At 34.1% G+C, this 16,065-nt stretch overlaps 1 protein-coding gene across 1 annotated transcript in view; it reads left to right on the forward strand.

Annotated features, from left to right (window-relative positions):
• PCDH17 (protocadherin 17) overlaps positions 1-16,065 on the forward strand; it is a gene marked incomplete at both ends in the record, with an annotated part of 89,459 nt that overhangs the window by 17,475 nt on the left and 55,919 nt on the right. Inside the window, 2 exons of the mRNA XM_080916633.1 lie at positions 13,728-13,786; positions 13,920-14,092. Coding sequence (XP_080772759.1) covers positions 13,728-13,786; positions 13,920-14,092 — 232 coding nt within the window. The remainder of the gene's footprint in view (positions 1-13,727; positions 13,787-13,919; positions 14,093-16,065) is intronic.

Here is a 16,065-nt window from a genome sequence, read left to right on the forward strand (position 1 = left end):
TTTTTTGAAAGTTTGTCCATCAAAAGAAATGTAAATGCAGAGAATTTCAAATAAAAATTTGGGGGGGTGGGGAAAGGAAACAAAAAGTTACCTATTACAAAGCCCTGATATGCAAATTTCATGAAATAATTTTCCATTGTTGGCAGTTTTTAGTCTCCAAGTTTCTTTCTTTAAAAACAAAATGTAACTACACTCCTTCCACCAAATTTCATGAGAAAATCTTACTGTAAAAATTCTACCTAAAAGGCATACCAAAACTGTCCTTTAGATACAGTCAAAACCTGTTACATAATTGTCAACTGAAAATAGAACAAGTTTCATTTATATTTTAATTACCTATAATTTACCAATCAGACACGGTTATTGCTAACCTTTCATTGTATAAGACTGCAATTTATTTTCAATTATAAATAACTAAATGACTCAAGTATAAGCAGATTATAATTTTTGTATATTTTATTGATTCTGCTCATTCTGAGTTGGTATTTTTCCTGCTGAGAGATTAATATGTTCACTATTGAGATGCTGTGGCAGTCCTTGCTAGGATGAAATGTGCCTACATAGCTATTCTTCCAAAGGAATAAAATATAAAGGAGTTTTAGGGCTTACATATGGCCTAATGCAAGATTTAGGGAAAATATTAATTTCTATTTTGATCATGTATATACATGCAACTTCTTTTTTTTAAATGTGATCTAAACATATATTAAACTGTCTTTCTCTTACATTGATACAAGCATTGGCACAGATATCCTTGAATGTTGATAATGAAGGTTAATGTTGTCTTCAGATGGGTGAATTCCGGGTCGGTCAATGGGTATAATTCATTTCATCAGTTGCTCTCCATAGACAGATTGTTTACAAGGAGTTCTATTCCCATGATTCCTGCTTTAAAAAAACAAAGACGAAACAAAGCACAGCTCCCCTGTCCATGCGTAGGTGATTTCTTGTTTGTGATTTACTTTTTTGTTTTTTTGTAGAATGTGTCAACAGTTTTTATCTTTATCATGGCTATAGCAATTAAAATTAAACATTATCACTCGTATTGTAAGACACATGTTTACCATTAACTGGGTCCTAAATAAATATTTACACATACCATTCTGTTTATTCTTTAAAATGACAAAACATTTTGGAGCAGCTAAACCTCAAGTAAGTAATACGAATAGATGAGTCATCAAAAAAACTGATTTTCCAGTTTTTAAATATGAGCACCATATAAGAAAAAAATCAATAATGCATATTATATAAGAATTTTATTTCAGAATATTTATGATGAGTGGATTGATTTTACTAAAATAATGTATTGGATTTTAGTTGTCATTTTAAATTCTCTAAGTTATGTTTTTCTTTTTTTGGTTTTAAGTAGGTATTTAGGAAAGTTGTTCTTTTAGAGTATATTGTTAGATTTGAAATATCGATATTTCAAGCTTTTAAAATTAACAAATTAAATTTAGAAGTGAAAGAATGTACGTTTTCTTTATACACATTTTTTTTTCTTTTTTAAACAGGGAAATACTGAGAGAATTCAGTTCATGACATGTCAAAATAACTATAAAACAATTGATATCTGAAATATTTGCACAGGGGCTAGAAAACTTCTCAGTGTGTAAAATGCTTGTTACAAAGCCTGTGGACTGAGTTCAGATCCCCAGTACCCGGGGACTATGCCAGGTGTGGCATTAAATGCACATCTGAAATTCGGGTGCTATTCAGACTGACACGGGATTCTGTTAGTGACTGCTCCCCAGTTAAATCTAGGTAAATCCTGGCGATCCAGGTTCAGCGAATGAGCTTCTCTGGAAATGTAGAGCTGAGAATTATTGAGGGAGACTCCTAGGTTAGCAGTCTGGCTTCAACCCACAGACATGCACACACTTGCACACACACATGCAAACACATTCACCCCAAAATCAAATTTAACATATAAAAACAAATGCAATTGAACTCATCCATACCCATTTCCTTACATATATATTGAAGTCTGAAGGTTTCACCTACATCTAAACAGGAAGTGCATCTGATGTAACATTCAGAGTTCTTATGCTATTTACTGTATCATGTTGAAAAACATGTTTGATTGAAATGCCACACGGTGTGGATAAGCGGTGCTATGAAGTATGGCTTCTTAGTTCCTGCATCTCAAATCAATTTGTAAGAAGACTCTTTACATCATCTATATGCGGTACATTGAATAATTGTCAGAACCCATGTAGAACACAGGGCCTTGACTTTTTCTCTAGCTTGGCCTTGTTTAGTAGAACTATTTCCAAATTTAAAGACTCCATAAGCAGTCCATGCTTCTTATATTAACAAATTACGGAATTTCTATACGATTCTTTTATCCTTACCCAAACTGTTTCACATAGATCCACCATTTTATTTGTGCTTATTCAATGCACTACCGTTAGAGAAGAAATCCATTGGATATGGTGTAGCCTGGAAGAGATGGAATGCTTGATTAACAACTCTTATTTGGATAAGACTCATGAGTCCATAAAATAACAATGAGAAATATGAACAAGTGGAATAGAATGCTTAGTGCAGCACACATCAAAGTCACATGTGTCATTATTGACACGCTTAGAAATTTTGGCTCAAAAGGAAGTTGATTCACATTGTTTGTAGTTGTCTTCCATTGAGCCTACAGACACTATTTTTCTCTTCCAAAAAAAAAAAAAAAAAAAAAAAAAAAAACTATGATCATATTCTTATTGGTCCCTTAGGTGAGGTTAGAGGAAAATATTGGACTGGGTCAGATTACCTTACAGTAGTACCTTGTCAAGCAGGGAAAGAAACTCAGAATCCAAAGAACACACCATGGATATGAGTCAGTGAGTTCTTTTAAGTACCACAGCTGCGATCAGTCTCACTGGGGACAAAATTGCGAAAACCCAGTTACTTACTCTTATCACAAGAGTTCTCCAGAGGAATTTGTAATATACTTCAGGAAGTCGTGGTTGTGAGCGTAAGTGCGTTGAATTTTCAGGTGTTCCCGTGGTGGTGCTGTCTGTGCCGTTTTAAGGACTTTGGAATTGAACATAAACATGATGCAAATCATCTAACACTGGGCTCCACTTAAAAAATTATGAGCAGTTTTTTTATCCAGACATGTACTTTTCAAATGTATACACTAAGATCAATGATTATGTGCTACAGAGGAAAAAAATAAAGACTTAATTTTGCTTTTCCAGGTTATAACCCTAATTAAATGCAGTTCAAACAAAATCATTTCTTATTTTCTTTTTTTTTTTAATTTCAAATTTAAATTTACTACTCATTTAGTTAACAAGTCGTTTTTGCCAAACACTGAGCATTTAATTCTTCTGAGTATAAATAAGAACTGCTTATGATATGAAGGGACCTGCGATCTTATTTTATACAGTAGTGGGGATATTTTTTTTTACATTTTTTTGGATATATTTTATTTACATTTCAAATGCTATTCCCTTTCCCTGTTTCCCCTCCATAAGTCCCCTATACCATTCTCCTTCCCCCTGCTTCTATGGGAGTGCTTCCTCACCCACTCACCATGTCCTGTCTCTCTGACTGGCATCTCCCTACACTGGGACATCAAGCTTTGGCAGGACCAAGGGCTTCTCTCATTGATGCCCAAGGAGGCCATACTCTGCTACATATGCAGCTGTAAAGAGAGACATGGTAAATGTTTTAATCATGTCATTAAACATTGAGATATATCTAACCATTTTTTTAAAGGCTACTGATTAACATCTTAGGGTGTGTGATTAATGAAGTCTCTCTGTTCTGTGCCTGAAACACAAAGGTAGTTACGGGCACCTGGGAATATGGAAAGGGCAAGATTCAAATAGAATTTTCTCTTAAGTATAGAGAGAGCCATGGGTCAAAGACTCAGGAAAATTAGGAATGACTCAGCAGCGGTGGGGTTTTGTTTGTTGGTTGGTTTTTCACTATGAATGTGTAAATGAATTATGCTATGAGTTCCAAAAAGTGTTCAACAAGCTGCAAATAGCTGCTTATAATTCCAAACTAGCTTTTGAAGGACCTGAGTTACTGTTTCTTTAAGTGACTGTCATCTCGTCAGGACAGATCTTCTCTTAGAGGAAGAAGTTTTTTTAGAATTAAAATCACTGACCCAAGTAAAACGCACTTACTCTCATGACTCGACAATCATGTGACACTGTGTTAAAGAGGAGAGGTACTAAATTTCACTTTTGTTCCCTAGTTCAGAATATTGACATTATTAAAGGACTTTTGTTTGGTTTTAATTTCATGTATGACTACATACATATTGAATTTTATATTTACTATTATGGTTCATCAAAATAATATCCTAGTAACCTAACTATTCTGTGAATACTTGGTAGTGTGTTGAAATCTAGAAGAGATCCTTCTTTTGTCACATTCCCTTCTGAACAAAAGTCCACTATTACTTGTATATTTTATTCTCAGTTTTCACAATTTGTTTTTAAATTACTACTCTGTTTTAAAACAGGAATCTGATTTTTGGATTAACTTTGACTTTTTGGAAATTCAAAATTCAGTATCATATGTGGGAACTTTAAGCCCATACAAAAGGTTGAGGACATTAGAGTACTCCTAAATGTTTATTAGCAGTGAATAATGGTGGGTTGGCTAATTTGTGTATACATAGTAGTAATTGATTCCTCATGCCTATAGAGAGAAGAAGGACTAAAAATACTAATCCATATGCCAATTTCCCATTGAAATCTCCCCAATTTTTCTTTTTAAAGTAAGAGTTAGAATTGACCTGTAGTGGTGATAACATGAGTTAGTCATTCTAAGTCAGAAAGAAAATAGAATTCTTTCTTTTAATTTTTGCTCTTGCCTTCGAAATGCCCCCACATCAAAGCAATAATGAACATTTTTTTTGAATGATATATTATGAGTCATAAGACCACTGGAACCTATTTCATAGAAAATCATTACATTCTTAGCACTTTTAACTTCAGTATTGTGAAAAAAAATGAGATGATAAAAGTGGCTCACCTTTTTAATTACATTTTTGCTTGGGAATTTTATATAAAGATTGGTCAGACATAATGTCTTAAATTTCTATTTTATCTATAAGGTAAGTGCTTAAAAATACTTGTTTGGCAGCTTAATTCAATATCATGTTGATAAGTAATCAAGTGCATAAGCCTCATGCATTCATTTGGATATTTGGGAATAATTGCTCATTATAGACTTTTTGTGTCACTAGCTAGTCAAAGGGAAAAATCTAGTTATTATAATTCTCATATATTTGTACATATATTCAGTATTTTAAAATAATTTAACACATAAGTATAGAAGATAAAAGCGCAGGCACTCTGAAAACTTTTTACAGATGATAATAGTCTTAATTTGCTTAGTATATGATAGTAATTTTAAGGAGCCCTTTAAAGCAAGTTCCATTACTTTCTCATTAACTTATTTCTAAAAATATTGAGCTGGCTTATCATTTTCCATTCTGATCTGAGCGAGGCAGCACAGATCTGGGGAGCCATGAAAAGTCCCTGCCAAGTGTCACTGGCTTGGAAATGAATTGGGTAGATGACAGGCGACTCAGTGGCAGTCCCTTAGCAGCAGTTTCTCTGTTTAAAATGACTGTGGACAATGACTCTAGTGTGTCTATGCTGGCGATTGAGATGAATGAATAATAAACACCCAATAATACTGTTCATAGATCCTAACATAAGACAGAGCATGCCTAATCCACCACTGCCAAATGTACAAAAATACTACAAAAAAAAAAAAAAAAAAAAAGGCATTCAAATTCGGTGACATAGGATTTCAATGCATTTCCACAATTCCTAGGTGAAGTAGACTTCTAAACACTGGGTTGACTCTGTAATTAATTTCATAAAAATGGCTCCGAATCCTGAAAAATTAATAAATTTTGCTTATGAGGAAATGTATCTATTAGAAGATTCAGTATTCATAGTGGCAATAAGGGAAACAATATTACTAGTTTACTCCCTCGCTGTTCTCTTCCTGTCTACACACACTGATGTGTAGAGAAGAAGCTGGAAGGAAACATCTTCAGGACTGTAGTGGCGTTCTCCTAGTCACATAGAAGGTTTGAGTTCTTACTCCTGAAGGTTCACTTCTGGAGAACCCAGTTTATGTATCACTTCCGGAGGACATCATATTCCAGAACTCTACAGAGATGGTGAAAAAGCAGGCAGTCTCTGGAGACAAAAAAGTCTGCCTGAGAAATAACAAAAGGCAGGAAAGAAAGAACTCCGAGCTTCCAGTGCCACCTGTGCAGAAGCTTAAAAGTAAGAAGATTGGCTGAATGTAAATGGAGGGTTAGAAAATCAACTGCAAAATATGATTCCATTTCTCTCAGAAGACATCCAGTAATGGCAGATACTACACTGCAGTGGGGTAAACATATCTAGCATTTAGGAGCACGTCAGTGCCCTTGGGTTTCACAACTCAGTGTAGCAAACACATCCATGGAATAAGTTGCCTTCTCTGCATTGTGACTGTCCTTAGATAACAAAATAGCACTTTCCTTAGCTTTTGATTGTCTCAATTTTTCTCTTGTCAAAAATGATTTCCTTAAAGATTTATAAATTGTATAATTAAATTCTGGCACCTTAGTTATGGAAGTTGTTGTTTCTAGGACAGTTAACACTTGCAGAAGATTTTAACATCGCACCACATCACCTTAAAATAGTGTAAGTCATACTCATTGAGTGTTAGGTGAAATACTTTTACTTACAGGGTACCGCAATTCCTGTTTTCTTACTTTAATCTCCAGAAGCACAGGCTTTTCCCCAACATAAAAAGAGTATCCAGTGTTTTATTATTTCTTTTGTAAGGGAACACAAATGTCTAGTATGCCATACTTGTATAAAATGTATTATTCTGAAAACCAGCGATAAATGTGGTTATTGTCATACTGCATGCACTTTAGAAATTCCAAAGCCATAGGGGCTGTCATATAACTTTATAAGTAGTGGCTTAAAATGTCGTTGCCTACTTCAGCAAAGTAGAAAGAACCAAACCATATATTCTGGTGAAGGCAAAACTATCAGAAGGAAAGTCTGTTTGAAAGGGCTTAAAATGAATTATTTCCCTCTTAACATTCCCTGGTGTTTAGTCTGCTGCAAAGAAGGCTTGTTAGAAATGTGGAAGGCAATGCCTTTGAATTAAAAGAAACATCCAACTTGTTTTGTTTTCAAGCCCCTGGCATCAATGTATGCAATCAACCTCATGTCCCCAATTCAAAAAAAAAAAAAAATTTTCTTTCTTGTGTCTGAATCCTGAGCATCTAATTTACTATACCTGGAGCAGGATTTAACAGTGTGTGAGAGCCAGAGACTTTCAGACAAATGTATGGTGTGTGCTTTCTCAACCGCCAATTAGTTTACAGAATAAGTTAATTTCTTTATCATGTCTGCAACATAAGACCTACTTTCATTTTCATTCAATACTTCCTTCCTCTTCTTTATCCAGAGACTGAAATGGGCAGTCATTTTCTGTGCATGGATCTGAACACAGAAAGTGGTAGAGATGTTAGTCTTTCCCAGTAATCAACAAATAGAACCCAATTCCGTTCAGTGTGTAGAAGGAGTCCCTATACATACAAACACGATCATTTGTCAAGTTTATACAGGAACACACTTGAACTAGATCAGCTAAAACAACTTCAGAAAGACTTGAGATGGAATCTCACTGATGATTGGAAGGTTTTCTAATCAGGACCCTCAGCGTTATTCTAAGAATGGAAACAAAGATCAATGGAGCAAAGGAAACTACTAAGAAGTCAGCCTGCACAAATATGGCAAATTGATTTCCAACAAAAATGAAAAATCAATTCAATAGTAAATCCGTGGAAGTGAGCTATGAACAACACTTCACAGTTTATACACAAACATGCACACTTGCATACATGTACAGGTGTGCCTGCATGCTTGCCTGTGAGAGCTGCAGTCTTCCCCCTACCCCTTTCCCCCTCTCTTCATAGTGAAGGATTATATAATTGCACATTTTGAGTAACTATTTTTTTTATAAGCATCTCTATAAACGTATTCTCTTTATAAATTATAATCTCAACCTATCTCCCTCTCTTTCCCTCCCTCTCTCTCCCTCTCCCTCCTTCTCTCTCCCTCTCTCTCTCCCTCCCTCTCTCTCCCTCTTCCTCCCTCTCCTTCTCTCCCTCCCTCTCTTTCCCTCTCCCTCCCTCTCTTTCTCTCCCTCCCTCTCTTTCTCTCCCGCCCTCTCTCTCTCCCTCCCTCTTTCTCCTTCTCCCTCCCTCTCTCCCCTCTCCCCACCCTGTGTGTGTGTGAATCATGATCTATATGCAAAGCACTAAACTATAAAGGATTAGAAAAAATATTTGGAAACCATTGTCGATTGTTACCAGGTAGAACTTTCTTACACAACCACAAAGCAAGATCCAGGGGCTGGGGCTCTTTGTTCACTTATAATTGTTAGTCTTGCTAATAACAGTTGAAAAGATTTAAAGATACTCCACTCATTTGGGGAATACTTTATATTACAATGGACCCTCAAAATTAAATGACAAGATAAGAAAAAGATTTGGACAGTCTATTTATCATATTGCATTAGTGATCTGCACCCCATGAAAGAGTACGCATGCTAATTAACAAAAAGGAACTCGTTAATCATTACTACATGCCTACTTTATTAAACCAAACATTTAACAGTCACAATACCATGGATATGCAAGAAATATATGTTATGCTATTTTGAGAATATAAAAATTTAGAGCTACTCTAGAGAAAATGTCACTTCTTATGATGCTAAATATAATTTTTAATGTGTCATAATTTCTGCTTCTATTTTTTGGAAATAATTTAATAACATATGTTTGAAGATTTGAAAGATTATTAATGTGAATGATTATTATTTGAGGCATGTTGTATAATAATAATATTTTGTCAGGATAATTTGCAAGCTTGACAGTGGATTGTCTAGAATGCATGACTCAAATTTCCAGAGTAATTTTTGATAATTTTAAGTCCTATTTGTAACATGACAATGATTGGAATAATAATAATAATAATTAATAATAATAATAATAACAATAATGAAATTTGCATACAATTTTAAGTTATTCTTGTAAATACTTTAAAATACAGTAAAATACTTGTAGAATGAGACAAGTAAATACACCACCATTGCACTGTAGCTTAGAGTCAATGTTTAAAAAATGTCAGGATACCAGTCTTCACATATGCCCCTGCAAAAGAAAGGGAGAATATGTGAGCTTTGGCAAGACAGATTAGATAGGAAATTCCTCACCTTTATGCACACCATGTAAGCAAATGTTGTTGGAATAAAATCTGTGATTATTGGAATCACACCCTGGCTATTAAATATAAAATAATATTTTCCATGGTTTATTAGCGATTACACTACCCACTATGAGTTAGCCTTTTATAAGGGGATGATTTTAAGAGCCCAGAGAACCCAATCATGTCTAAGAACCTCTTGAGAGGACATAGTTGACATGGATTGGAAACCACTGGTATTTATTCACGTCCTTCCTCTTTCTTTACCAGATGGAATGCCTGTGAACCTAATTTCACCCCTCAGAGCAGAGGATAAGTTAATTTCACACATGCACACACACACAAACACACACACATACACACACACACAAATATATATATCAGATCATAGGTTGTACAAACATCCAGCCTTCCACAATCTATGAAAAATACATGAAATTGGAAAAAGAATTCCATAGTTATAATGCACATGGAAAACAAAACTGATATTGGGCCAAAAATCAAAAAATAAAAAGAGCGCTAGAGATGACAAATATTATACAATTTAATAAGTACTTTATAAAAATCTAAAACATTAAAAAGGAATGCAAAAAGCATAAGGAGTTTTTACATAAATTTTTATCTCTATCTTCCATTCACCACCTAAAGGAGAAAAAGACATACAAAGAGAATTCAATGGCATATTATAAAATATTTTTTTAAGTTAAACATCACCTCATTTGGGACCTGCAGAGATTGCTCAGCAGTTAAATAGACTAGTTGCTCTTGCAGAGGACCCAGATTTGGTACCAAACACCCATGTCATGGCTTAGAACCATCTGTTAGGGAAGACAATGCTCTCCTTTGACCTCTATGGGCAGCAGGTATGCACATGGTACACATGCAGAAATGCAGGCAAAACACTCAGATATACACACAATGTAATTTAAACACATGAGAAAGTTCCCATGATAGATGTTTGCTTACATAGATCTGGGCTTAGATCATTGCATTATGTTTATTTGTGTGTTGTGTGTCACTGATTCATTTCACATACCTTACTGAACTTGGTATGCCTTCCATTACAGTGACTAATAGGAGATGTGAAATTGAATCTCCTTGCCTAGGAGAAAACCTTGCAAGCTCTCAAAATTTTATATAAATATATATATATACATATATATATATATACACATATATAATATAGGGTACATTCATATCATGCCCACATTAAGAATACAGAATATATTTATTATTTCATTATTTTATTATTTTATTCGGATAATTTGACATTATCAGAATTTCCATTTACTCTAATTTGATTGTATAAAGTCTTGTTTTTCTCTTTTATGATTTACCTAAAGTTCACATCTAAGGTGTGTGTAAAGGGCATAGCATATTTACTTCACAAATAGGGTTTACTCATTTGAGGCAACATGATTTAGTCTAACTGCATACACTTTTTGTCTTCTCAGTCATGTATTTTATTTTTAAATTATAATTTGTGCTTCCTAATGTTACTAGAATAACCATGTCTCAGAAAGTAGTATAACTTGGAAATAGCTTTTATTTATCATTGATGATATAAATACTTGTGTTTATAATGCAGTGTGCTTTGGCACATATTGATGAAGAACTAAAGGAAGAATATTATCAAAGATAAATATTATATTCTGCAAAACTTAGTCAACTTAAGTGTTTGCTTTCTTAGGTGTGTTTGTCGGCCTGTGCCAAAAAGAAAGGATTTCCAAATGTTTATTTTCTCTAACAAATAAAATAATTATAACAAAACAAAAGGAGCCAATCACATTCAGTATTGTGTTAGTTCTGATATCTTTTGTTATGAGAAAATACATATACTCTGCAGAAAGCTAAAGTGTGGTAAAGGTCTGAACCCATATTTAGTCTTCTCTAAGATTTAAAACTTAAGTATCATGCCTGTATAAACCAAAATTCAAAATTTTAAAGTACAGTCCTGTAAATTATCTGGAAACCCTTCTATAGCTAAGTATTAAATGATGCTAATACTTCTGAATTTCTTTTATATTTTTTCCAAGAAACTAGCATTATTTTATAGTTGGATAATGTTAAATGACTAATGAGAAGTTTGCTGTCTATATTAAAGCTGTATACTTTTTAGAGTGAATTAGTTATGTGCCTGTAAAAAGCCAAATGGCTACCCTGCAGTAATGATGCAGAAACTACATAGTCTCTTGCTTTCCAAGCAACTTTAACCAATAAGTGCAGACATCATTCTTAAACTTTGATACTGTGCTGCAGGTAAAATCATAAGCTTTTATATTTGCAGATTTTAAAGCTCTGGGATCACAAACTATACCTTTTTCTTTTGTGTTTCTTTACACTCTCTGTCCTCTTCTTTCATAGACATTTTTGTTTCTGTTTTTCTTCTCTCTGTATTTTTCTCATGTTTGACCCTCTGCTTTCAACTTTCTTCCTGTTCTTGCCAAATAACATTTCTCTCCCTTTCTTTTGTTTCTCTACCTTCCTCTAAGCAATTTTAGGTAACAGTACTGATATGTGGTTCACACTTATGAATGCATGTATTTATGAACACACATTCTTTTATAATCCTTTATATAAAGGGAGAACATACTTTAATAATATACATGAATTTCCAGAAACTGTTCTTAAGATAAGAGGAGAAAAGTTTCTTCAGTCCTCCTCATATGCCTCACTGAACACAGCACTTAAGAAGTTTCACCTAATGAATACCATTGGAGACATAAGACTATTTACTGTGATACTGATGTTTTCTAACTATCTTTCAATTTCCCTTTTCTCCTTTACTCTCTTGTTAACATATTATACCCCTTTCCTCTTATCTTGTATAAAATACTTATATATGGTTTTTTCCTAACAGTAATAAAGAACTTGATACAGATTTTTCACCATGGAAATGACAAGATACATTTTATTACATTTGTAGAATGGCTAAGTTTCTAGATACTTTTAACGTTTTCCAGGACTTTTGGTAACATTATGACATCTCTTTAGTTTGGAAATATTCATTTTTTTTTTCTGGGAGTCAAAGTTTTCCTTGCAGTTGTTAGTTTGTCATTATGGGATTAAAAAGAAGTAGCTTCACCTAATCCAGGCTCAAGTACTAGATGATGGACTGTTAAATACAATGTGGGGAACCCTTGAATTCATACTGCTCCCCTAGCCTTGCATATGTCTTCATAATGGTCATTGCATCTACAAAAAAGGCAAATAGGTTACAGATTAAGAAAATTATGTTTTTTAAATCATCTCAGACTTGTAATAGGCACGACAATTTGTATATTTTCATCATTTATTTTCAATTTACTTTTTCAATATAGTTTTAATAAACCTCAGTATTTCAAAATACTTTAAATATTTTCCTGAATCCATTTTTATTTTTTCTAGCAACACTTCACAGAGCCAAATAAATGTACTTATTAAATAGAAAGCAAAAAACAAAAAACCCTACTGTTTTAATTAGCACATATTTCACTGCAGTAAGCCTTACCTTGGCCCGCTTTTTCCATGGCTTACATGCTCCGTGTGTCTGATACTTGTATGCTGGATGGTCTTGTACTACCCCATTGCTGCTCCAGGGCCTGATTGCGTGATACGAAGAAATGCAGGGAACAGGAGAAGCATTGTCACGGAGTCAGCTGCACGAAGGAGTAATGTGTATGAATGTACAGCATAGGGAGATCTGTGAAAGATCCAGTCTATTTCTCCTAAAAGACTCTGTTCCTTGACACAAGGAGAATTCAGTTCTTGTTGGCAGAGCTCCATGTCAGTTTGGAAGCAGTAAAAACGACAAGGCTGGCTTTTCAATGTCCTTACTCTTAATACTTAAGTAACGATTAAAAAGGTTATTTCGATCTGTGTTAAAGCCCTGGAAAGTTATATCCATTTCCATTAGGTTGTTTGATAGTAGGTTTTATAGTTAGAATATAGTTTAGAATGAATTAAAAGTGAGTCAAAACCATTTATGATTTGCTTGTTTCTATCCATTTCTAGTAAAATTTTGAGAAAAGGCTGTCTTTTAATGAAGTAAATGACTTTACACGATATTTTATAAGGAAGGGCATAGAGTCCCAGCAGATGATGCGATTATGTATAAAAATGAGTGTTTTTAAATAATGCACACTTTTAATATGAAGAAATTAGGTCATTTACCCACTCCTCCCACCAATATTCAGTCTTAATATCTGTGTACAGAAACAACGTTGATAGCGTTATCCATCCTGGTACTAATAGATAATGCCAGTTTTGACAGGTTCATTGTTTACTTTAACAGGTAATTTGTGGGCCGGAATCATTTAATTGTTCTGAGTACATAATTACATGTCAGCAATTTCCAATTTAATTAAAATGTACAAATCTGAAGATTAAGAGAATTTTTGAATTATTAATCATTTTTCCACTAGGAAATCTTGTTGCTCTGCAGGAGATTTGTCCAGTGTACAACTATACGTATTTTTTTTTCCTTCTCTTTCACAGACAGACAATTTTCCCGCAGAGCCCAATTACATGGGCAGCAGGCAGCAGTTTGTTCAAAGGTAAGGCCTATTAAATAACTTTCTCGGCTTCCCCATTTGCATTCGTGTCAAAATTGCTTTGCAAGAGGCTACACTCCAGGTTTAAACTAGCAGAGACAACACTCTCTCCTCTTTTTCTTCATATGTATTTCAGTAGCTCCACGTTTAAGGACCCAGAAAGAGCCAGCCTGAGAGACAGTGGGCACGGGGACAGCGATCAGGCCGACAGTGACCAAGACACTAACAAAGGCTCCTGCTGTGACATGTCTGTTAGGGAGGCACTCAAGATGAAAACTACTTCAACTAAAAGTCAACCACTTGAACAAGGTGAGTGACGTCTTCCAGTCCTCCAGTGCTTACTGAGTGGAAAGTCATATGCAGAAGCCTCTCAGGACTAGCCATACTGTTAGTCACAGTGGACTAGACCATCATCGGTAATATATCAGAGAAAGTGCAAAGCCCACGATACTAGACAGCAGAAGCTTTTCTGTATCACATTAGTAGTTGATAGCGACCTTGAAGCTTCTTAAAATAGGAACTTAATTCTACCCACTAGGATCAGATTTTATGGAACGTTTCCTAACCTTGCCTGATTTGGGTTTGACTAGCAAGGAATGTTTGGCATGCATCAGCTTAATATTTAAGAACATTGTGCTCTCATTTATATCATAAAACTGGGAAAACAATTTGAGATGAAAATCTTGATACAGATTTTATATTTCTTATCCATGTTGGTGTATTTTTAGCTTTGATTGTGGTGTCAAAATAGATTTTTACATATGCAACAACAGCTGAAGCACATTCGGCTGCTCTGGATTCGCATCTGTGTGCTCTCACAGATACCAAACAGTCATCCACTTCTTGACAGAGATACGAGAAAAAGAAATATAAGGTATTGTGCATGGATTTCCCTTCTAAAAGTTTGTCTTCAGTACAGTTAGTGTAACTTCATATGACGTCTGATGTTCTAGTTATTCCAATCAGTGTGATATATTCGCTAGTGATTTCTTCAGAGACAATTAAGATTCTTTCCAGTTTAACACAATGAAGAGATTTTAATGCTGTTTTCCATAAAATAAAAAGAAATTCCACATCAATAGCATTTTAATAAAGATATGCTAATTCGATTGCATAAATATTAGTCTTTATGATATCAACCGTATTTATATATGTGTAAGATATACTCTAGTAGGTTTCTTCCAATGAAAGATCATGTTTAAAGTAAGGACATGTAGTTTCTCAGTCAGTGAGTGATGGTTATAAAATACACTTTGCTGCTTTGGAGTACATGACCTTAGGGAGTTTTCAAATCATATTGAAACTTCATTAAAAAACATGCATTCACCTACATGTCAAAATGTCTATGCCTATATACTGAGATGTATTCCAAACTGAAGGTACTTTATATTCATCACATAACAATAAATATATAGCCACATTAAAATTTATATTATATTTAAGGATGACCTTACACAAATCCTTGTTTGTATAATAAGGTTTAGACAAATGACTGTTTCTATATTTTACCATAGAAGCTTTAGTAGTGAGACAACTTAGTTCTAAGACTTATTCTTAATGAAAACAAATAGGACACTTCTCCACAGCGTTGGATCCTGACGAAGAGACTTAAATGGTCGTGGGGAAGTGTTGCTCTAAGATTTATATAAACCTTTTCGGCACAGTTTACTACTGGATCTCATTATATGAATACACAGCATAAAATTGGCCCATTTATGGGAGTTTGATAGATAAGGAGACCAAGAGGTAACACATTGAATGTAGTTTATAAAGCAGTATATAGTCAGTGTAGTTTGTATGTGCTGTATGTTGTGACATCTCTATAGTGTATTTTTAATAATAAATCATAGCTTAAAAAAAACCCTAAAAGCTTCTCTAAACATTAACTACAATAATACAACCCCCTTCTGTCTATTAAGCTATTCCAGTAGTATACTTATGTATTGTCTTCTGAAGAAAAAGAAATGTCTAATTATGCTTAAAAACATAAATTAGAGTAATACACTGTATCTTCAATTTCTATATAAAAAGATATTGTCTTAGGAAAGTGACTATCTTTCTTAAAATGTCAAAGTTATTGAATATTTCAGTTAATATCACTCATGAAATAATTGCTAATATAGAGGTGAGATTCTCAAAGGAAATGCCTGTTGTAAAGTAAATAATTTGACACATTGTTGTGAGTTAAAATTTTATAAATCTGGAAGGCAGACTGAGGCGATCTGTGGTTTTTACCAGGAAGAACGTGGACTTCCATTTCTTAAGAGAAGGAAGATCTAGCT

The sequence above is a fragment of the Micromys minutus genome (assembly GCF_963924665.1).
Source record: "Micromys minutus genome assembly, chromosome: 5".
In the NCBI taxonomy this organism is placed as follows: domain Eukaryota; kingdom Metazoa; phylum Chordata; class Mammalia; order Rodentia; family Muridae; genus Micromys; species Micromys minutus.